The sequence below is a fragment of the Ambystoma mexicanum genome, chromosome 6q, assembly GCF_040938575.1.
Source record: "Ambystoma mexicanum isolate Mex_15411 chromosome 6q, UKY_AmexF1_1, whole genome shotgun sequence".
Classification (NCBI taxonomy): Eukaryota; Metazoa; Chordata; class Amphibia; order Caudata; family Ambystomatidae; genus Ambystoma; species Ambystoma mexicanum.
The window spans coordinates 1,133,684,113-1,133,708,056 of NC_090937.1; the positions used below are offsets into that span (position 1 = coordinate 1,133,684,113).

General features: G+C 41.6%; 1 protein-coding gene across 3 annotated transcripts in view; it reads left to right on the top strand.

Moving 5' to 3' along the window:
• Window positions 1-23,944, top strand: part of GABRA2 (gamma-aminobutyric acid type A receptor subunit alpha2) — a 686,792-nt gene that overhangs the window by 472,918 nt on the left and 189,930 nt on the right. For all 3 annotated transcript variants that reach the window (XM_069631722.1, XM_069631721.1, XM_069631723.1), the window contains 2 exons: window positions 308-451; window positions 13,078-13,230. In XM_069631722.1, the coding sequence (XP_069487823.1) occupies window positions 308-451; window positions 13,078-13,230 (297 nt within the window). The remainder of the gene's footprint in view (window positions 1-307; window positions 452-13,077; window positions 13,231-23,944) is intronic.

Below are 23,944 nucleotides of genomic sequence, written 5' to 3' on the forward strand. Positions count from 1 at the left end.
ATAGTGAACCAATAACACATTTCATGAATGCTGGAAAGTATTATTATTGTGGAAAATCTTCACTGCAGACATATTCATTTAAAAACTACACCGTCCAGGACTGCTGATAAAACAACCTTACTCTTCATGAAGACCAAACCCAGTCAATATTTCTAATGTGAGGTTTATTAAATGATTATTTGATTTAATAAAAAACACAGCTCTTTCAGTTGACAGTATGTGATGTTGATAGATTAACTATTGCCCTCATAAACAAGCAAGAAACCCATTTCCTAAACTGTTGTTGTTGTTTGTATTATTCTTCCAGATGCTTACACAACTTCTGAAGTTACGTACATTTGGACTTACAATGCAACTGATTCCGTTGTGGTGGCCGAAGATGGCTCGCGCTTGAACCAGTACGATCTGTTGGGACAATTAGTCGGGAAAGAGACCATAAAATCAAGTACAGGTCAGTAAAGCTAAGTGGGATGACACGTCATGGTAATGAATGATAATGTTAGCTGCTTTGAATGCTCAAACATAGCATGATGAACACAGCACGATCCAGATCTTGCTCTTTAGTGATTGTGTGATTGTTCTGTATGATCATTTCCACAATGGTTCATAGTTTTGTGAAGTTATTTCTATGTATTTTTGTATTTCATTTGAAACATGTGCAGTAATTCTTGCAGCAGAAACAGCTTTGCGGCACAGGGACGAATAGTAAGGGAGCAGGGAAGGGAAAAGCAACATCATTCACACATTGTGAGCAAACATATGAAGAATGATATATGGGCATGGGTCAGATCCAGACAATCGAGGGCAATGCATGTTATGCTTTTATGACACTGTCAGGAGAATGTGGCCCCAAGTTTCAGCTTTCCAGTGCTTAGCTTATAGAGATGGCAGGCAGGGGTGGACTGAGAACCAAAAGTGGCCCTGGATATGTGGCGCCACTTTCCACTGTGGAAGTGAATGTAGCGAGCAAGCCCACTCCCTCTAAATCCCATTTTGGGATTCTCTAACCAGGAAAATTGGGGAAAATGGCTCCAGATAGTCCATTTGAAAGTGCATTTGTCCATATACAGAGCTTAACAAGTAGATAAACAAAACACACATCTCTCATGTGCTAAGCGTGAGGAATATAAAGTTGCATAGCAAATGCTGTGCTTCAAATGGATGTGAATAATGAAAAGCATGGGGTTCGGTGGCTGGGAGGGAGCGTACTAGAAGCAGAACAACAGAATACCCACCCAATAGAAGCCCATGGTGCACATGCCTGTACGCTACTGATTACACGCATGTGTGCAGGACTAAAGCTTATAATAGTGAGTTAGAATAATACGACAACGCTTGGGCTAGCAGGAAAATTAAACCAAGGAGAAGGATACATAAAAAACCATAAGCAACATTTACATCAATTAAATGAAATCATAAGAGCTGCCCATGGAAAATGAGAATATGTATGACGTCATGCAGGACTAAGCATAAAAGCAATCTACGGTTCTGCTGGCAAATGACTGCATGAGCCTTAAAATCATTTTTACTCTATCTTTAACTTCAAAGACGGTACTACCTTCTTCAGCTGTTGATTGGACCATAGTTATTAGGGGCGATTGCTCTGACTGTGTCCAACAAAATTCAATCTATATTTTACAAAAAGTAGCATTCATTTATCTGGGTTCTGTGCAATTTTTTAAATCATGAGGTTTTATATTCCAAGGTCCTACTTAATTCTGTAACTGTGATATAACTTGAGGCTGGAAACCCAGCAGCAGCAGATGGCCTAGGCAGCCTGATGCTCCAACATCTTCAGACAAATAGGATCCCCATGGGTGGCAGATGTCAGATGTCAGTGTGTGTGGATTGGCTCTTCCACCGCTTCAGGCGTCCACACTTGTCAACACTTGGTGAAGCAATGTTGCTGCCTTTCTCAGCACAAGAGACATTTCTCTTCTGGAATGTAATGTGCTGCGATCACACAGCCATGGAGTCCTGATAGAATTAGATGACTGAACATAGCTCTCACCTAATAATACATTGTTCAGTTATATCTTAACCTGATGGGGTCAATGAATGGAGGTGACTTTGGTAAGTTGTATGACTAATTTTAAACTGATGATAATAATAATACTTGTTCTTCTTTTGGCAATCCAGAGAATTTTGGAAACGTATGCAATTTCACCAGGTGTATTGACACTGCAAGTCCAATGCTTTTGGAAGACCAATTGACACGTGACATCTGACACAAATGGCATTGTATGAAGTGATGTCACATGACCAATGTTTCTGATTACATCACAGGAAGTGACATCAAAGACATGTATAGCTGAAATAGGATGCAGAATAATAAAATCCAAATAGTTGCTAAAGGACTATTTGACTTCCCAACCATATTGCATTCATTAAAATGCATTTACTAGGGACGACAGATGTGCACATTATAACCTGTGATCAATTCAAATAAGCAAAACAGATCTAACGTTATAGAGAATATATTCATTTCTTATGAACATACTACTTATGAATTAATTTTCATGTGTACATAAATTGTAATCTGGATTTGGTGTGCACTATGAAGGATTGCCACCTGGCAAGGGTTTGGATGCCCTGGCTTTTTTTGAATGTTATGAATAATAACATGAAGTGGGTATACACTTGTGCCCTGCTGTATAAGTATACTCACCTACACAGAGCAGGTTCAGACATCACAGGTATCCTTTTAACAGATGCAGTGATCACAAGAACAGAGGAAGCAGTTCAAATAAAATATTCACCTCTGTTCCTAAAGTTCATAATGATAAGAAAAGAACCATCCTGGGGTCAGATATATTCTTTAAACATAAGCCATACCTGAGTTTGGGGTATGACGGCTGGTATTTCATATAATTATTAAATCCACATCTGAATCTGTATCATACATGTGTCAACACGGTGAGCCCAGGCCAGCGGTGGACAGGTTTTGTGTATTCCCGTCCAGACTTGCTGGTCTGGCCCGTACCGCATGTTAGGCGGAAACCTCTGCAGTTCCCTCTGGGACCACTGCAAAAGATTTAGGACTACAGGTGTTTGGCAGTAAACCCACTTGGTAGCGGTCTGTACCACACAGATTCACTTGGTAGCTGTGGTTGAGCAGTCAGACTTCCCTCAAGAAGAGTTAGGCAGTATGTGGAGTATACAACATAGGGCAATTTACACAGTAGAACAAGCAAACACGGCACAAGGCTTCGGTGTAAAGATATATAGTTATTTATTTATAAAAAGACATCTATGAAAAACACTCTGGCACTAATAGGGCAAACAACTTCAATCACAATTACTATAAGAAAAAGATCAATCCCCCTAACAATAGTTCGACAAGTCTAGGTTCAACGACATCACATATTTGCAGACAGAGGTGTATGCTTTAACCTAGATGGCACTCTAGTATTCGTTAGGACGGGAGAGAAAAAGGCAGGTTATGAAATCACTCGGCACCAACACTTTTACGAACAAATGCAAGGCAAGTAAGGCAGGGTCTACTGCAGATCACAAGGTTCAGAGGCCAGGCCCACTCGGAGAGAGGGAAGGCGATATGACCGAAAGAAGTTTCTAAGTGGAAATGCGCTTCGAGTCTTTGTCGCAAATTGTTATGGAAAGATACCGACCCAATGGAGAGGCGAGGATTAAGACACCTCACTCTATCCGGCAGAAAGGGAAGCCAGGCGAACACGGTACCTTGTTTGTGCAGAGACAGCTCCGGCAGGGGCAGTTGTTCCTGGTGGTGGATGCACGTCAGGTCTTTGCCAAGAGAAGAAATGATCTCATCGTCGAAGGAAAGTTGAAGATCGTTGTACCACCAGGGAAGAGACCAGCCGCGGAGTGCTCCGTCACAAGGCACCACCTTTTGGTCGCGGTACAGGGGTAGTGGCTATCCGGTTGCTGGGGTGCTCTGCACGGGCAATTCGACCACTGTGCCCTGGAGCGAAGAAAAAGCAAAGGAGCCTGGTTGTTCCCACCAGTCAGGGGAAGAGACTCTCCGGCGGGGATATCTCCTCTGTCGTCGGGAAGTGGTGAGTCGGTTCAGCAGGGCTCCACAGGGGGTGTCGTCGTTGCAGGTCGGCTCAGCTTTACCCTCGTCGGATTCTTAGGTCCTGTGGCGACTTCTGAAGATCCAGTCCCAAAAGCCCTTCTTTTATGCAGAAAACCCCCATTCATTTGCCTAGCTGTCACTCAAAACACGCTAAGTGGTAAGCGTGGTGGCTCACCACTTGGGACAATCAAACCAGAGTGTGACTTGAGTTGGCAAAGCAACTCAGTCCAGGGTGCCTAAACCCCCTCCCACACCCCCTGTGGTACCCAGACAGAATGGCACCACTTTGGGGGGCCTCTGTGTAGAGGCCCGCCAAAAGTGGAACAAAGGGCTCAACCTTTGGTTTAGGAGTCACAGAGACGAACACAGACGCCATTTTAAAAACCGAGTTCTGGCAGAAAATACCAACCGATGGATTTATTGAAGATAAATAAACCGGTGGTATGTTAGAAATTAACGAGAAAAATGATTAACCTCCAACAATGGGAAGAATCCCATAGGGTTATATTCGGGGTCGAATATAACAAGTAGTTTCGACTGCCACCAGCCAAAACTCGACGAGGGGGGACGGGACAGTGCCCCCTCGAATAACAGACCCAGGAGTAATCGAATTACCCCCTACTAGTACGTCCACAATAGGATGGTTTGTACTAGTTCTGTTAGTAAATTTAGGTCTAGTAAAGCCAATGGTGACTTTACATGCCCAGGGAGACAGTAGTCAGTCCCCGGGTATGGAGTCTATGATGGAGGTCCGCTAGGACGCCCCAGTGCTACGGCACGGAGGGTGCGGTGTAACACACATAGAAAAACATGAGACCCTATGGAGTAAAAGACCCCATAGCCCATAGAACACATTGACATTCAAAGGAATTACACACATTCATGTCCAAGAGTGGGAGAAAAAGAGTCTCACTCTTGGCAGGATGGAAAAAAACAAACTCCAGAAATCCAGCAAAGCTGCTGGGGGACTCACTAGGTTAGGAAATTCAGCCTAAACAGAGAATTCTCTTAAACACCGCAGTACAGCTCAAACTCTGATTCGATGCTATTGAACCACCTAAGAACAGCGAGAAGGTATTATTGGCTCATACCTGCCCCCCTGGTCGATCTTTGGGCCATAGAGAGGTCACATTTTATTAATTTTCTCACTCCTTTAAAATTCCATGTGGTTGTTGATTGCCTTTTCCCCTCTGCTTCATTACCCAGAATGCTGAATCTTTCTATCTATTGTAAATTCCCTTTACAGGGTTTTTTTGTGCTGCTTTTATAGTTATTTGTACATTGGTGTGTTTAATTCAAGCATACATACATTTGCACAGAAACTTGATTGGTCATTCCTTTTATTTTTGACTGTTTGGGTAGCTACTGTACAACATTTACACACCTTCTGAGATTATAGCCTTCCCTCGGCCCACGTTACCTCAAAAGGCGACTGAGGTTTATCTCTAAGATGTGTCTGTTTTACCTTTATGCGTGGGATCACTGCTAGTTTGACGAAGCGTGGGGGCTGAGCAGGCAGTTTAGCCACTACTCAAATGTACACTCCTGCTCAGCAGAAGTAATTTGATCACATGTAGATATAGAACTGTTCTAATATATTGCCCTTCCAAAAGGATCTGACTTTATCATGTGATGACAATTCTTGTATCAACATGTGGCCTACACATGTTTGAGACTATGCGTGCTAAATGGGATAAGTCAGAGAATGTGCTTCTTCAGGGCCTAATTTACTTTCCCTTCTATCCTATCTTTAATAAGAAGTTGTAGTAGTAATCCATTTCAAACTGTAAGCATTGTGTTATTTTCTGCTTTGAAAAAGCTCTATTAAGTTTTGTGGTTGTCAAGATTGTATCCCTTAACGTTACTTCCAATTCTGTATCTTTTAATGGATTCAAGGTCATCTTAGTAAGTGGAGCTTGTATGATCACATGCAGGATGTGGACCTTATGTTTTTGGCACTCTCCTGACACAAGTATAATTTTGTGGCTTCAGCTTTCCATCCCCTTGTGTAATGCTTTCTGGGACTTTTTTTGTATCAGCATATGTCTATATGTTATTGTTTTACCTAATTTTGAAAGAGTTTTTGATCGGTTCATCTTATATCGAAAGTTTGTATGAGGAACTAGATTGTCATGGTGACTATGACATTGGCATTTGTAGATCTGGATGGGCAACAGGTAATGTCAAAGTAGTGTAACTGATTAAATTGGCACCGAGAAGAGGATGTTTTATTTTATCATTTACATATAAAAAAAAACTGGTGCATCACTTGAAGGCATAACTGGCGGCTGTTAAACTCAGCTCAGTGGGAGTGAGGAAGGAGCCTGTGTGGGGTTTGTGGAATCTGTGAGGCGCACAGCGGCGTGCCCAGCAAGAGGAAGGCAATGGGATGACAGAATGAGCAGCATGGGTAGCATCATCTGGAGCTCTCACTTCAAAGCATTGGCTTGATCACTGGATTGGTAGATAAATGAGCAGCATCTCTGCCCTATAGTCCATTTAATGGCTTGCAAGAGCACTGCCCCAATTGAAGAGCAGATACTCTATTGTGCACTCACCCTTCTCTATTTTATCTACGATCTCAGCCTCATATTATATTCAGGTGCCACCTGACGGTCTACCTGAGTGTCTCAGCCATGTTTGCTGCCCCCTGCCCTAGTACTGCTTGTACAGCTGTTCAAAAACCTGTTCTCCTAGTACTGACAACATGCATCACAGGCATAGCTTGGTTTGGCGTCCCTTGTCTATCAGTCCACCGACCTCAGGTCAGCCAGTAGGTTTTCCCCCTTGCCAGTGCAGTGTGGTCTGGTTTACATAATTACTAGGCTTACACTGTAATTACACTGTGTCTGCAGTTATGAGTTTCGGCTTAAGAGGACTTGATGGGTGGACCTTGGAGAAAGAGTCTAAAAATCCTGATATGTTACTTAATTGGGTGCTTTCAGCTGAAATGCTACAAGAAATCATAGCCGGATTTGGGACCAATAGATGCTATGCCACAATAATGTTGTTAATAGGGCATAAATCCGGTATGAAATGCCACACCCCTGCTTTTGCTTTCTTGATCAAATAGATAGCTCTGTTACAATGTGATGAGCTTTCCTGTATTAGTAACCAGCAATAGTCAAGCAGAATGTAAAACACATTCTGATTGGCTCTCGCCGAGTCGTTATCCAGCCGAGAATCCCTCAGCCGGCATTTCTCTGCTTTGTCCACAGCGGGGCGCATGGCAGCCCATGAGGAGGCTCAAAGGGGGGCCATCCCCACCCCGAGCCGACACACGGCTGGAGGCTGCCATCGCCCCCGTTGGAGACTAAGATACATTTTATTTTCCCTCCCTTCCACCTCCCCGCCACCCTCCCAACCCCACTTACCTTCTTATCTTTATTTTTTTGGGAGCGGATGCGCTGCAAACAGAATTGGGAACAGAATTGTTCCCAGCACGTCTGCTCCTGATGGCCACCACAGAAAGGGAAAATGGACTCCGTTTTCCTTTCCCCGGCGGCCATTTTCTCAATCGTTATTTTCAAAATAATTCTGTTCCGAAATGCTGCAGCGTTTCAGGACAGAAAAAAATACTTTTAGTACCCTGGTCTTGCAGGTCTTGTGGGCCGGGGTATTAATAGCAATATTCCCCTCATGGCGGCGGCATTACCGAGTCAGGTAATGCCCTGGGGCCTTCGTTAACTATGCCTATAACTATGCCAATAACTATGGGCCCTGTGGCATTACCTGACTCGGTAATGCCCCCGCCGCTCAGGGCATATTGCTTAATTATGCCTTGCTGTCATAAGGCATACAGTGTCTCATAAATGCTTTCATCTGCCTCTCAAGAATGGGGGTGCTGCTTTGCTCGTGGTAATAATGCTCCTTCTTTTAATTTGATGTGTATTGCCCCTGCCCCTTTTAGTATCCCTACATTTTGGTACTTTTTTCAAATTTTCCTGCAAATATTGGCATTCAACTTGCTAAGTAAGTCCCTTTCCAGGATATTGATGCAATTGTCTTTTGAATACAACAGTGGTGCTGCAATATTCTGTGTCCCAGTTGTCAGGGTAATTCTTTTGTCAGAAGAACTTTCATAAATGTCCCCGAAAAAGCCTTGTGTGTCGAAACATTTGTTAGATAATGGAAATCCTTCTTACTTTATGCATGATCTGGTTGCTTCAGTAGCTATATAAAAGGAAAATCCCCTCTGTCCTATCTGAACTGCTATCTCTGGTTCCTCCTCCGGGTCCTCTCTTACTTGTACAACAGGACACACTCGCATTCCTCGTTGGCACCCCTATTGGGAAAATATATTGTCGAATGATGTACATGAATTAACGGCCACCACTGTCACTCTGGTTTATTGCGGTACAGTGTTCTGTCCCAGCAGTGTGACCCCTTCTTGTACATGTGTCTGCGCTGGTACCTGTAGTATGCCTACTGTACCGGGGGTTCCTGCCCCTGGCCCACCCTGTACTTGTTCTTGTCCCTGGGTGGATATACCTTGTGATTGTGTGGGTTGCATCTGTAATTGCTGCTGTGGCATCCCTTGTACTTGCTGTGCTGCTGGTGTAAAAAGGCAGTGTTGTTGTCCTGATGGTGCTATCAACGGGCATGCTAGTGCAACATGACAATAATTTCCACATACAAAACACTGTCCTCCAAACCGTGGTCCCATACCCCTATACCCCATTCCCCATCCTCATGTGTAATATCCTCTTCCCATTTGATACAATCATATGTAACCATTTACTTCCCCTGTCTGCACCACTCCTGTTCATTACGGGGCAGATCCTGAATTGTTAAAGGTTGCTGTTTTTTTCCTAAAGTTACTTCTTAGTGTCCGGTTTGTGTCAATAATTCAAACACAGGGCTCGAATGCCTGTGGCATACATCCTATCATCTAGAAACAATATATGATTGTTCAAGCGTATATAACATAAGTGCCTGATCTCAGGCAGCGTGCGTATGTAATCCTATTGCTTTTTCAATGCCGCACCGGAACGTCATTTACGATCGCTCACGGCTATTCCTCTCGGCCTTGTAGCCGGGAGGATTTTCTTACCTTTTCAAAGTAAGGGTGCAAGGTCTCGGTGGTGGTACTGGCGCTGAGCTCTGTCCCTCGTGTCTCTGTCGCCTGCTTGTATTTGAACATACCTGGTGCCGTCCTCTGACTCTCAATCATAGTAGTAGAAAGAGGACTTTGCTACTTGTTTGTACTGAGCAAAGTTGTCATGGTTACACACCTTTATATAAATCAGATGAATGTACACCCTCTTCTTTCTGTATTGGTTATGTATATCATGTATTAAGGGCAAAGTGCAATGTCTGTGTCCTGCATGTCACACAATAACCTGTGTCTTTATTTTACACATATCACGTAATGGTGCCCGTTTTTATGTATATGTTTTGATGACACTGTGCTGTCTTATTGCAGTCCTTCTCACAGCTAATGTGACTGAATGCTATATTAAATTAAAGATGTGGCAAGAGTCGGGGAACAATGGAACCCGTATAATCAATACCCCTAATTGTGTGCTTCAAGTGCGTACTGATCCAGGACAAGCCAATAGGCACACAGACATGCATCTAATGGTTTTATAGTGTTACCTAGGGTGCTCACCTATTAGTGGATGGTTACCTCGGACCAACATGTTACCGGGAGGTGTTGTGTCATGATCACTGTTCCCGTGTATATCAAAATCATTCACATAGCTGCTAAATGAATCATACATAGATACAAGCCTGTTTCGTTACACCTTGTGAGTCATGCAATTAAACATGTGTGTTGTTAGCTCGTCATCTCCACATACATTCCTAGATGCTTCTATTACTTTTTGCTTTTGTATTCACAAAACATTAAGTTGTAACAGTTTTTCTTTTTAAATTCATCATGTTCAATGTAATTACATAAGGGTACAATTACCATTTAATTTGTTCTTAACATACATACTATGGCCAGATCATCTAACTGTGAATTGTTTCTAGCCTCATATTTACAAGACAAATGACTCATGTTTTCGCCTCTAGGGCCTCACTCCTCTGATTTGTGTGTCTCTTATTCATTTGTGTGAATGGCTCTATTCAGTAATGCCTTCAAAAAAACATACTCCATTCTATACAGGTATTTAGTCTGTCTTTTACACTGTTCAGTTTATGGATCCATGTTTGTTCTAACATTTAAGGGCCAAATCTCTATCACCCCCTCGTATTTGGGGTTTCACGGTCTGTATCACAGATCATTGTATGTCTATGTATGTTTATTTGTTGCTTGAGTAGTGATCCACCAATGGCTTATCTGCCACTTTATACTTCAGGCAAGATTTGTGTTCAGAGATGTGTTGACGCACTGCTCAAAGACAAAGAGAGCAGATAAATGAATCATACGTTGATACGCAAGCCGTTTTCATTACACCTTGTGAGTCATGCAAACCCCGACACAGAAACATACTTCACGGCACATGTACTAAATATGGATCATCCAACAACAGAACCTCACATTATACAAGCAAAACACATGAGAAAGCACTGTAAAAGGAACTAGAATAATAAGAGAACAGTAACAAGTGAGCACAGCCTTCAAAACAAGGGACTGGAAAGACCACAACAGGAACACCATAGACCTTGCAAACAATGACTCAATACAGGCACTCCCAACACACAACCTATGAGAACTCTTCAGTACCACCACCAACACTGAGATAACTCGGTACACAAACCACGGAGTACCCTAAAACACACCACAAGCCAAAACCCAAGACGTCATTCAAAGATGAAAAGACACACTGCAAACCAAATAAGGTCTGACCAATAGCAAAGCACAAAACAGACATCCATTAGGGGCTGAGTAGAGGAATGTACAGATATTCTTTGCCTTAGAGAAGCATGGCAATCTGATGACTATAAAATGGTGCCTCCATAACATCTTTAAACTCATACAACCCAATTGCGATGGTCGGCGAGGGGAGACCTTATATATCCCCATACCATTGCCAGACATCCAAGATTACAAATTGCTTCTCATAGTCATCACACTCAACCAGCAAATTAATTTAATTCTCCTACTTATATGCAGACAAATGACCAACAATTTCAGTTTCACAGTGAAACTTGCTAATGGAGGAAGGATAGCTCAGGGGCAAAGCGGAAGCAAGACAGCGCAACACAGGTCTGAATCCCAATCATTTGCTTAGAAACCATTCACTGGTATTAAGCACGTTATAAAAGAACAATTTTAATTATAATAATGTAGTAAGCAGCCTAGTACTGAGACCTCCATCATATTTGGAGATTTTAACTGCTAGTTCATGCTTACCTGCCAATCCTTCATCTTAAACAAATGGTTATTGGTGACTGGATCCACTCTTTTGTCTAGACATACAATGGAAACAACTCGCGGCAGAGGAGTACATACCACCGTTCCTCGATAGCGGTCATCTGGAGTGATCGCCTCATGATCCATTTTACAAACAACACCTCAACCTGCAGACCCACAACCAAAAGAAACCTACCAATTATAACCAAATGAATCCGGAACAAAATGCGTAATCCAGCATACATAATGGAGAGTACCAAGACCTACATCCTCTAATTGAACCAACAGGTGCCTGATACTTTTGCAAAATAACTCAAACATTGAATGACAAAATGCCTTGCGACACTGAGAGCATCACATAAAAAGAAGCAAGATGAATCACTCCACAACTTCAAACACTTGAGAATACCAATCAGAAATTAAAGCAAGACTGAACAAAGTAGTACACTGTGTTTAAAGCCAAGAAACAACACTGCACCACAAGACTCAGAATAGTAACCAACTCAAATAAAAGAAATGTTCAAAATCATCAATGAGATGAGAAATACCACACCTCATGCAAGAATGCCCCAACACCTTACTAAGAGCTTTGCAATGGCATCTCAGATGCCCTGCCTCCTCGATACAGAATAGACAGCATCAACAGAGCTCCTCCATTGCAGAACCATTACCATTGAAAGATTTCTCAAACTTGTGAAAGAGTGAAATAAAGCCTGATCACCCAATGACCCTTGCCCACGAGATATTTTGAAAAGTTTACTCTGCAAGAAAACTACAGTTTACTACTGGCAAACACTGCTATAATGATGTAATTCCAACAAGGTTACATATCATGAGACTACACAGCTAAAATGTTATTTAGAAGAAGTTGTCCCATCCATGTAAGTATGTTAAGCCACCTATGAATTGGATACCCCATTCCATGTCCTGCACGTTCTGTTGAATCATGTAACCCCTTCACTCAAGAAAATATAAATGAGACAACCAAAACTATGAACCCCTCTTACCTATCTTCAGCACTGCATACCTCTAGCGTCCCAATATGTTGTTAAAAAAGAAAGTGTTACTTGAGAAACATTGTAACACAACATGACATCGCAACACCTTGTACACTGCGGCACACTTTACCTGATGTTGTAGGCTACACAAGCATCCATTGCTAAACAGCTTTCCCCTCCACAAGTAATAACAGCTACGTTTTAAACAATGAATAACAAACAGTTATATTGCCAGACAGTACAGTTTAGCATGTGTTCCTCGGTGGAAATGCATAGAATTACAAAAGGTGTACCTATTTCACCAGACCTCAGAAAATATGCATATAAATATTGACAATTTACACTTTCGTCTTATATGCCCAACATCCAATATATGTAGAATGCATATTTCCATTCTATTCGTAACTCTGTGATCATTGTATTTACTTCATTCTGTCTTAGAATTGCACACAAACGGGACCATAGTATATGCACCAGTGCAAGTGCAAAAACAATATTAATGAACTGCATTTGTGCACAAGACCAACGAACGAGGTCTAGTGCAAAAATCGCCCTTGTAAAGAAACATACTGTCTGCGCTAGTCAGTCTGTTCTCAAGTAGTACACTTTCTTCAGTGAAAGGATATCAACATCTTATTATATGCAAGAGCTGTTGTTCTGCTAGAAAGAATGTTTCCCATGACTTTATGGTAAAAATGCCTTATTCCTCTGTTATTCCTCAGGTGAATACACAGTTATGACGGCACATTTCCACCTGAAGAGAAAGATTGGCTACTTTGTGATTCAGACCTACCTCCCCTGCATCATGACAGTCATTCTCTCTCAGGTGTCTTTCTGGCTGAATAGAGAATCTGTGCCTGCAAGGACTGTCTTTGGTAAGTAATTGAAATCGAAATAAGTCTGTCTAATGTAGTGAGCCACTCTATGTCCGCTGGCTTTTAAAATGCATTTTAACTCATTCAATGTAGCTTTCCCTTTCAGTGTACATTTCTTTGCCATATAATGTAATTTCTCTCGCCTTTATATGTACCTATACTTTTCTCCTATTATGGGTGTGACACCAGTAAAACATGCTGCTTAATCAAGATCTCTTTGGTGCCATAGTGTTTGTGGATTACAGATTTTTATTTGTATTTTATTGTGCATTTGTAAGGCGCTAATACACACGTAAACTGTGTTTCAAAGTGCCTAGATGGTTCAATTTCCAAGTGAAGCACTAACTAGTGTAAAAGATACTAGGTCAATACTTTCAAAATTACTTGATAAAGATAGTCAACACTTTATTTCCTGAAAAAAAACATATATATATGCGATGCAAACCATGGTGTGCTGTATGCTAGCTCTTAGGATGATGGGGTATATTTAAAATGTTGGTTTACTGGAGGAAGTGTTGGTAATACACTGAATGTACATATCAATGCTTCATTGTTCTTGGAGTTTTAAAAATAACCAAGATTTTGTATTGATTCTTGTGCAAACATTTGTGTATGTGTGACAAATCCAGGGAGATTGTCCCTTCTCCCCAAGGGGGAACTACCCCCTTTGGGACTAGGGAGATGAGCCAGCCACGCAAAGCCCTCCCTTGGGGACAGAGCAAGCTGGATCTCACTCGAGGTGATAACTTTTGGGCACAAGGAATGCATCTCCCCTCCCCTCAATTCATAGTCTGACCTATTTGTTGGATACATGGGAACATACCAGGTCAACTAAGGACAGGGCCCCTTTAAGGTGGGAGGTTTTGGTTTCTGACTGGTACCTATTGCCGCGTTTTGATGGAAGCAAGGACATCCTCAATTTCCCTTCCATTCCAGGGAAGAATTTAAAAAGTGCTGGATGTTCAGAACAGAGGAGACTATCCACCGTGGAACAGGAAAAGCAAGCGCGGACCGCTGAGGCAGGAAGCACCTCCACCGAGAGGAAGGGACACTGGCATCCAGAAACACTAATGTTTCAGCTTCCAGCAGGAGAAAGCCATTAGGAGCTACAGACTGAGGCAAACCGGACAGAGGGAAAAACGTGGATCCACCAGGGCTAAAGGAGCCCATAGCCCAGATGGGGCAAACCGAAGATGAGACCGAAGTACCAACAAAGAAGACAGTACTAAAGAAGACAGTAGTGCCGATGGGGCAAACCAAAGAATCACCCTGGCAAGAAGCCAACAAAATCAAGGCACTCACGGAGCTAAAGAATCCCATAGCCCACAAGTAGCAAACCGAAGAATCGCCCCGGGAAGGGGCCAACAAAACCGAAGCACCAACGGCTTCAATAGGCTCCAAAACATCTTTTGATGAGAAGACTCAGTTTTGAGAAGACTGTGTGAAGAACGATGAACACCAAAGGCAGGGCTGAAGGGTCCTGGTGGTTCGCTTGGAGCCGAATACACTCAAATCTTGGCTTGCAGTCGGTCAATATGAAAAACAAAGGGATCTTGGCTGTTATGGTTGTTATGGCTTTAAGGAGCTGTAAGCCCTCTCCCAGGGTCGCAAAGGCCAAGATTTAACCTTTTCCCGGGTTCAGGGAGAATGGCACACACCATCAGGGGTCCTGCAGCATGGTGAGTTCCTTGGCAACATTTGGCTGGCAGAGATAACTAGGTCTTGATCCAGGAGCAGAGTTCACCACCAGTGGTCCCGGGGAAATGGTAGAGGACAAATCTCACCTCTGCCTTGAAACACCTGCCTTTTCACCACAACAGGAGGACTTCAGAAAGGAATGAACTCCCAGGAGGATCCAACAAAATCTTCATCAAGGGTTGAAGTTCAAAAGATGATTCCAAAAAGTGCTGTGATACCCCTTCTTTTTAAGCCGTAACTCACAGGTGATTGGACTAAAGCTTAAACATGCCTTAGTAGTCAAATCCCTGTTTGACTCACAGGAGCTAACAATTCTGTGATATCAGAATGGGTGTGGCTGCAATGATCATGAGTAGTGCCATGCACTGTGCCTTAACACAGGCATTGCTCATATTTAGAGTTTACTATGCCACCAACATGGGCTGCTTAAACGCATCATCGTTTTGGTTCAGGGGTGCCTAGCTTAAATGCAGTCCCTGAGCTTCAGAGACTTGGCTATCACTGCAGCTGTCAAATGGGCAACTCTGGACTCTCAGCCTGCTCTGTAACACTGGTAGAGCAGGCACTTCTAGTCAGGATACTGATGCAGCAGGACACAGAGAGCTGTGTTTTGGCATAGAGCTTTCAGAGATGGAATCATTCACATAATTGTATTACTTAATTCAAATCAGAAGAGAAAGGGCTTCCCCACCCTTTCCAGAAGGCAATTCATCACAGGGCTATTACAGCATCATGCAGTATTTTATCGCCTGCAACCTTGGCTGTTACTAAGTTGTTTATGCCAAACAAAGCCTTAAAGCAGTATGGACATTTCCCATTCTCTTGATCCTAGGCAATGAAGTCAACCAACTCCTCCTTATACAAGGGGCAGAACAAAAAGAAATGTATTAATTATTCATCCTACTAGATACAATAGGGCCATTCTGTAGACTCACCTCCCCCATGAGGCACTGAATGATCTTGTTTTTTTCTTTTTTATTATTTGTTGTATGTACTGTAACCTCACACAATTAATACAGATCTTTATCTTTAAATTACAGTGCATCTGCTAAATACACTACATCATCAAATATTGGCATGCTTAACAGTTTTTTTTCAAGTTTAAAAGAAAACAGAAACATAACTTTATAGTAGGAATCATGTTTTCAAATTAATCAGATTAAAAAGTACCTTGAAATCATAATAGACAAGGAATTTCCGTTGCCAATCGACAATCTAAGCCAACACTACTGAGTGGTATTCATATTAATATCATGCACATATCTCCTGAAATATTCTCTGAAAGGTTGAAGTGCAGAAGATTCTATTCATAAGTGTTCCAAAGTCTGTACATGATTGTCACTACATAATGGGCCTGATCACGAGTTGGGCGGTAACGCTGGTGGTATTACCGCCAGCGCTATTAGCCCTAATGCCAAACTCCCCGGCGCTATTAGTACCGGATCACAGGTTTGGCGGAACGGTTAGTGCCCATTCCCCACTGTGACCAATGGGGAATTTACGTGCTATTACCACCGGCGGATTTCTTGTCGGTGGTATTAGCGCCGAAAATCGGCAAAATTGCTACGGATTTGCCAAGGCCGTGATTTGGCAGACCCTTAAATGCGGCGTTAATAGTGTTACCGCCATATTTAAGGGTTACCGCCAAACTCGTGATGAGGCCCAATGGGTAAAACTGGGAGGCTGACTTTGATCGATCTCTTATGTAGCAAATTTGGCCTGTAGGTTTTAAAGTTATCTGAAATCTCAGAAAAAGGCCCCTGTAATAGGAGTTAGTGAACTTTTTTATATACAGAGGCCATGTAACTAGAGGTTTGTCTAAAATGGATAGACTAGAGAGGATTTTTAGTTTCCGCATGTCAGTTATGGTGTCTACCGAATCCATTCTGAACAGACATTTTTTTTTAATATTATCGGGGTTGTCACATGATTTTCATTATAACCTGTTCAGCTATTTTCCAGAAATGGTTAATCACAGGGATTAAGGTAGTTGACATTCCTTCCTTTAAGTCTACAAAAATGGGTTCATCAATTGGAATCAAAATGTTTCTATACAAGGTCAGAACTTCCCACTCTAGCCAACCTCTCATAGAGGTCAAGCCCAATTTGAATCTTAATGTGACCACTGGTAGTGACTGAAGTAAATTTAGCACCTTCTTCCAAATTATCGATTCAATTTCTTCCCAATTGATACAGTTTGTAAGGTTAAATATTTCTTGGCCATATAGTAATGCAGGGATCACCTTAGACTTATAGAAATGAAGTAGTGTTATAATTCAAAAACAAAAGTATTTAAAATTGATCCTTGTCATCCGTGGTACAAGTTTACATGCTTTGCCCTTAAGACTCTAAAGCAGTTGTTTATTAGATCTGCTCACATCCAAAGTGAACTGCAGGTAGATTATCTGCATAGATAGTACTATTGTCATCTTGCTTAACTTCCAGGTGTAACAATATGGCTTTTTGTTCGTATCACACTGGTCTTTATGGGGTATCCCATAGTTTCGCCAACAGTAATTAGTTCATGGTAATTTACCACAAAATATTTACTTCTTAATGTCACCGAAAAAATATAGGTATTTAGGGGTAGGGTTAAAAAAGGGTCGGGAGTGTATGGAATAGAGGCAATAATGAAGGGGAAGGGCAATATGCGGGGAACAAATAAAACATTTAAAAAATAAAACAAATTGATGAACATTTTTTAAGTAATTACTGTGTGCAAAATTACCACAAAGTCACTACTGTCGGCGAAGTGACATGGAACCCAATGTGAGATTCATTTTTAGGTCATTTTGATCTGCATACTGATCGATTGCACTTATCAAGTGTTATATGCCACGTGGAGTGAGGTCCAAAAGGAGCACATTATCCGCGTAAGACATTCAAGTTACAGATAACTTGCCCATTTTTAGAAAGACAAAGGTGACAAGCACCAAAGTTTTACCAAGATCGCTAAGATACAAATTGAAGAGGAAGGGCACATGGCAGCAGTCCTGGTGTAGTCCCCTATGTGCCTCTATCTTATCCGATAGACTTCCCTGACTATTCAGTCTGACCTGCAAGTAGATTTCTTTTTGTAGGTAAATTAGAATAGCTAACAAGTAGTCAGGAATATTCAAGCACTTAACTTTCCCCAAAGTAGGGGCCTATTGACCTTTTTGAATGCTTGGGATAAGTCAATTGAGGCAATATATAGTGGGGGGGGGGACTTCCCTTCATCCAAGCCTTCTCCTACAAACAGTTTAATAACAAAGCCATTAAGCAGGGTTGCCATACCTTTCCAGAAGACAAGTTGTTATTTACTTAGTCTACCCGTCTCTGTTGCTCAAGCCTCCAGACCTTGCGGAACAAAAGTCGCAAAGACCTTACTTTCAAAATCAAAACACATGATTGACTGGTAGTTAATAAGGTTTGATTGGTCAACTTTTTTATGAATGGGGACTGTTATATATGACTTCCAGGAATGCGGGGAAGATTTCAAATGAAATGGACACAATTTGTGATCATAAAATAAAATCACTCTTAATAACAAGATTGGTCAGTCCATTCGGAATGGGGGCTATGGAATTATTAAGCTTAAGTATCTGAGTGATTTTGGTTTTGTACAACCACTGTACTGTAGCCCTTAGGGTCTGGAGACTGGCATAACTTTGAAAAATGAAACCTCCATGTTTCTGCTGTTATCATGTTTCATTGTGAATCAATAGTGGTTTTGGAAAAGTCATTAACAATGTTTATGGGGGACAGGGTGAGGGTGTTTGCCATCCCACTGGGTCTTCGGCACGTGTAGGTGGAGGGAAGGGTAACACCCCATAACATTGTGGAGCATCTGTTCAACCGTTGCCTGGACAGGTGAGGAGCGGGTGAGGGTGAGGAGTGGGACATATCATTGGGCTCTCTCTGTAACTTTGCTCCAGCCTCCAACTAATAATGACTGAAATTACTGAAATGGCTCACATTTGTAATAATATAACAAGTGAAAGAGCCCCCCTCCACATACCCTGCCAAATGCACTTGCCACAACGGTATCAGGTAATAATATCGCCATATATATGGTCGCCGTAAATAATATCGCCGGGAAAATGTTGTGGCGATATTATTTGGGTGACCATATATATGGGGACAGGGGCAAAAAAAAATGTTTTTAGAGAAAAAAAAGTTTGGTGGTTGCGGGGGTGTCCCCCACATGTTCCATCAATAATGTCGCCACAAAAAACAGCCATTTTTCGGCGATATTTTTGCATGTCGATATTTTTGTGGCGACATTATTACATGGAACCGCCACAACAACTGCGTCCCAAAACAGAAAATGTTAACACTGAGGCAAATGATTACAACAGTCCCTCCTCCAAATGGTGCCCCCAAGGGAAGATTCAGAGGCCACATGCAACCTGCCTGGGAGGCAGATACCTTGATTAATGAGGTACACCATTTCCATGGCACTATTAATGCTATTGGTAAATCTGGCTCACCTGTTTCCACACTCCTGTAGCCCTGGGCAAGCAACAGTAAAATGAATGACTACAAAGCCACCTAGGATGATACAAGTTCCATGAGCAGCCACACGCACTGTGATGGAGTTGCAGATATTATAGCTGATGTCACAGCCTGTCTACCAGCGCTACAAATGGCAATGCCACTAATGCCAGGGGGGGTAATGTAGGAGTCCATACACGCCCCATGTAGAGTTCTGTTCTTGTCTGGCTACAGGAGGCAAGAATGACAACTACCCCATCCCGCCTATCTTAACCACCTTGTTACCCGCCACCCTGATCCTCAGCTTGAGTCTGCTGGAGTACCCTGATAGCCCTGACAACATTGACAATGCTGAAATACGCATGGGGGGACCTGGTTACTCCCCTGACTGTCACCATGGGTGAGCGCACCTCCTCCGCTGTCCAAATCAGCATACCAGAGGATGAGGAGCAAATGGAAAGCCAAGTTTACAAGGGGAACGTACAGGGCGAAGTGAGCACACTGACCAGATTGACACATGATATAACAACAGTATTTGGAAACAGTGCGCCTCAACCTTGTACCAGACACCCCTGCCTTCCTCTCCGTCTTGAGACAGTCGCAATGTCTACCACCAAACAGGTCTGTAAATGGACACCTGTGGCCAATTGGTGTAGCTGTAGCTCTGGTTTGGCTGAAATTATGATATTGAAGAAGTTACTCCTTGAACTCCTGGAAGCACATGGAAAGGTTGGGATAATGGGGGAGCTAATAGGGAATTAATCTATCAGAATGGAGGGGTTTAAGTGGGTCTCAAACCCTCCAGAGCCAGCAGTACCAACTAATCCCATTCCTCATGTACACATGAACAGCAACAATTTGACCAAGGCGGGGTTATCTAATGCCACCAGCCTTAAAAGAGCATTGTTCGCCATTTCTGTCGAGAATGCAGACATTTTCCATTCCAAATCAGTTTGATTGAATTTTTGTGTCAATTGATGATTATACATATAGACATTAATAATCCTTTTTTGCAATCTAATTACCCAAGCAGTCAATCGTCAAGTCTACCAGTTTAGACACTGTCTCATAAGTTATCTTTAAATTGAATTTCTTAGTCAAACATTCTGATTGCTAGGATTCGAGTTGAAGATAAAGCTGCTACACACGCTAAATAGCTCTTTTTACAGAACCAAGTAGTCAATATAGGAATGGGATTACCCATTCTTCCTGGTTGATTTTGCCATGATATCCCCTTCAACACTCCCATTCGCCATATGTAAATGCCTGTCATCAAAACAGGATTGCCACAATCTACCATTCCTGGACCTGTGGCTACCACAAGTGATTATAAAATCATTATCATTTACGTGTCTGCAATCTGAAATAAAATCACCAGCAATCACCATGTATATGTCATCATTGGTTTCAATATTGTCAGAAATGATTTCACCGAAACAAGCTAATAAAACAGGGAGTGTACATTGAGATGAATTCCAGTAAACATTAATTAACAGCAAGGACAAGTGAAATGTGCCGATTTTATTAAAAGGCATTTATCGCTAGAAACTCAAAGTGAATATTAGACTTGATTTCATATTTTTGGATAGTGCTCGTTTTTAGGGTTGATATTAACCCCCCTGAAGGTCTGACCCCGCTTGATGCCTGGGGATCATGTTGGATAATAATGTATCCACCCACAGCCAGTGTGAAATTCAACTCAGTTTCTTTCAGTTGAAGTACGTTATACTTGTTAAACATTTCTCCAATTGTATTGTTTTTCAAGAAACTGTTAAATCCACTCATGTTCCACGAGACGACTGAAAATGTGTCAGTAGTTTGTCCTGGGTTAAACTCCAGTTCCCATGTCTCCTAGTCGCACAAAGCACTTAGGTAGTGTTCAAAGCAGCCAGCAACAGTGCTCTTGATTCCTTCTTAAATAAAGAGGCTGTCCTACAAATTTGACTATTTGTGTATTAATGGAGTGTTCATAGATTTTATTTTCAACCCCTCTCCCATGCAGTTTTCCATAGAACTGCTTAAAAGCACGTTTGGTGAGGTTTCTTTTGGGTTTGAGCTGTCATCATAAGGTCAAAACAAGAAGGACAATACCAGAATGATCTACTCCCTTAATTTCCCCTGGCAGAGCTACCAAATTAAGAAGAGTATCAATAACAATTGGGACTTGATTAAACTAAACCCCAATTTACACTGTCTCTTTGTGGAACCTCAGAGTTGGCGTATAAGAGAGGCAGAAACTTGAGAGACACCCTAATGAGGGCGGAAAAACCCAAACAACCCCTACAGACCGTACTGAAAAAAAGCAACTGTGGGGCATTCGCCTGCTTAAATTACCAACACTGCTCCAACCTGATCAAAGGAGATTTTATCAGACGCCCACATATGGGCAAAAAGATACCTCTTCAAGACAATGCAACTTGTGATAACAAAAATGTCATATATGCCTTGAGATGTCCTTGTGGTATGTACTACATGGGAAAAACTACATGCAAAGCTAAAGAGCGATGGACAGAACACAAGTCCAATCTGCGGACAAAAAACTTCAAATCGCTAGTATACAGACACTTTAATGACCACAGACATACAGTAGCACAACCAAGATCCATTATTTTAGAAGTACTATACCCCCTGCCAAAGGGAGGAGATCTATCAAATAGATTGTCACAGAGAGAACTCTTTTGGGTTCACAAACTCGACTCAATGACTCCTTTAGGAATGAATGAGGAATTTCACCTAGGCCCATTCCTATAAAACCATACTGAGTCCACTACATCTCAATATTGACATGGCAGAACATTCTCACCTACTAAGAAAAGTCACATGAATGATTAAGAAGAGAGATTGTGAACTCACTTGAGACATTGATGCATGGAGGATTCAGGCATCATAATTATTGGTATACTAATAAGTACTTTTCCATGATTTAGAATGTGAGCTTGTGTCAAGACAGGCCATAGTCCATGATTAAGAAGAGAGATTGTGAACTCACTTGGGACAGTGATGCATGAAAGATTCAGACATAATAATGATTGCTATACTAAAAGGTACATTTTTATGATTTAGAATGTAAGCTTCTGTCAAGACAAGCCTTAGTCACACATATGGTAGCATAGATTGGAATATATGGCAACCAATTAGTTAGATTAGGATGAAAACATGAGACAGTAGTACTCTAATGTCCAAATGTACATTTAAGGTTCCTTGGAGGACCCACATACAACATTTGTCCAGGTATTAACATGCGATCTCCCAAAATCCTTGCATAAAGATGTGAGCTTTGATGAATACAGCATATGCTGTGCCTTTTATAAATTTACAATGCCAACCAGGCTATTTGACTGATTTTAGATAATGCAGTACTCTATTGAGTCCTTTGGATCCACCCACTTTTTTTAGCCAGCTTTAGCTTCCAATGTCTAGCTTGTACTCTAGATCCAGTTACGGGCCCAAATACTAACATTTGATAGACTTTACATTTCTGCCACTACAGATGACCAGAGCTCCCTCAGCCAGTTTATTCATCCATACCTTTATCTTTTCTAATTTTGTCTGCCTACTTTTCACAACTCATTATTTACTGATAGCTTATTTTCTCCAAGGGAACTTTCTCCTTGGTTCCCATTTATTACATCCTATTCCATCTAGGAATCTCTGTCCTATGAAGTTCTATGATCTAAATTGAACATGAAACCTCGACATTCGTTCAGAAAGGTTGAAAAGTGTTTTCAATTGGTGACGTCTCAGTGTTTACATGTATGACCTCACACATGCATTATGTGATGACGTCATCACAATACCATCACGTTTCCATTTAGAGTGGCCACCTTTGAAATGACTCGCTTCCGGAATTCCTACCAGAAGACATCATTGCATTTTGCTTCGCTTTAGTCTATTTTCCAAGTGAGTAGAGTGCCAGTTTCACAGATACACAGGAAGAATCCATGATTCAGAGAAATATGCCAATCTCACATTATCCTTTTCTCTAGAACCTTTCTGCACGTATAAACTAACTGCACGTGGATAACCTTTTGGATGTTCCAACATTGATACAAACAGTGGGAATTAATATATCTGTCCCCGGGTAAGCCAAATTTTACTGATAATCTAAAATGATATAGTGGTTGAGACTTATGAAAATACATCATCAAATGATTTGGATGCTTATTTAAGATGCATTCTATCTCAGATAAGGAGTCCCTTCCCAGTGTGACACCAAAGAGTAAAGTACTAATTCAAGCAAGCATTTGGTTTAATGTAACAGAACACTAAGGCCAGCCTAATAATTTGTTTTTCAATCCTTTATTGCATGTATCAGCGTTAGAACGCTATTATTATTCAGTGAGTAATTGTATGTACATGACCTTCGAACTTAGCACAACACCATTTATACTTTTGTCAACAGCAAGGATATTAGTGTACATTTAAATTACATCACAGATGCACAAAGTATGATCAATTTAACAGGATATCTTGGATAGATTACAAATGACATCATCTTAGTCATGAAGGCATGTGTATTTAGGTATCACTTTTGACTGCA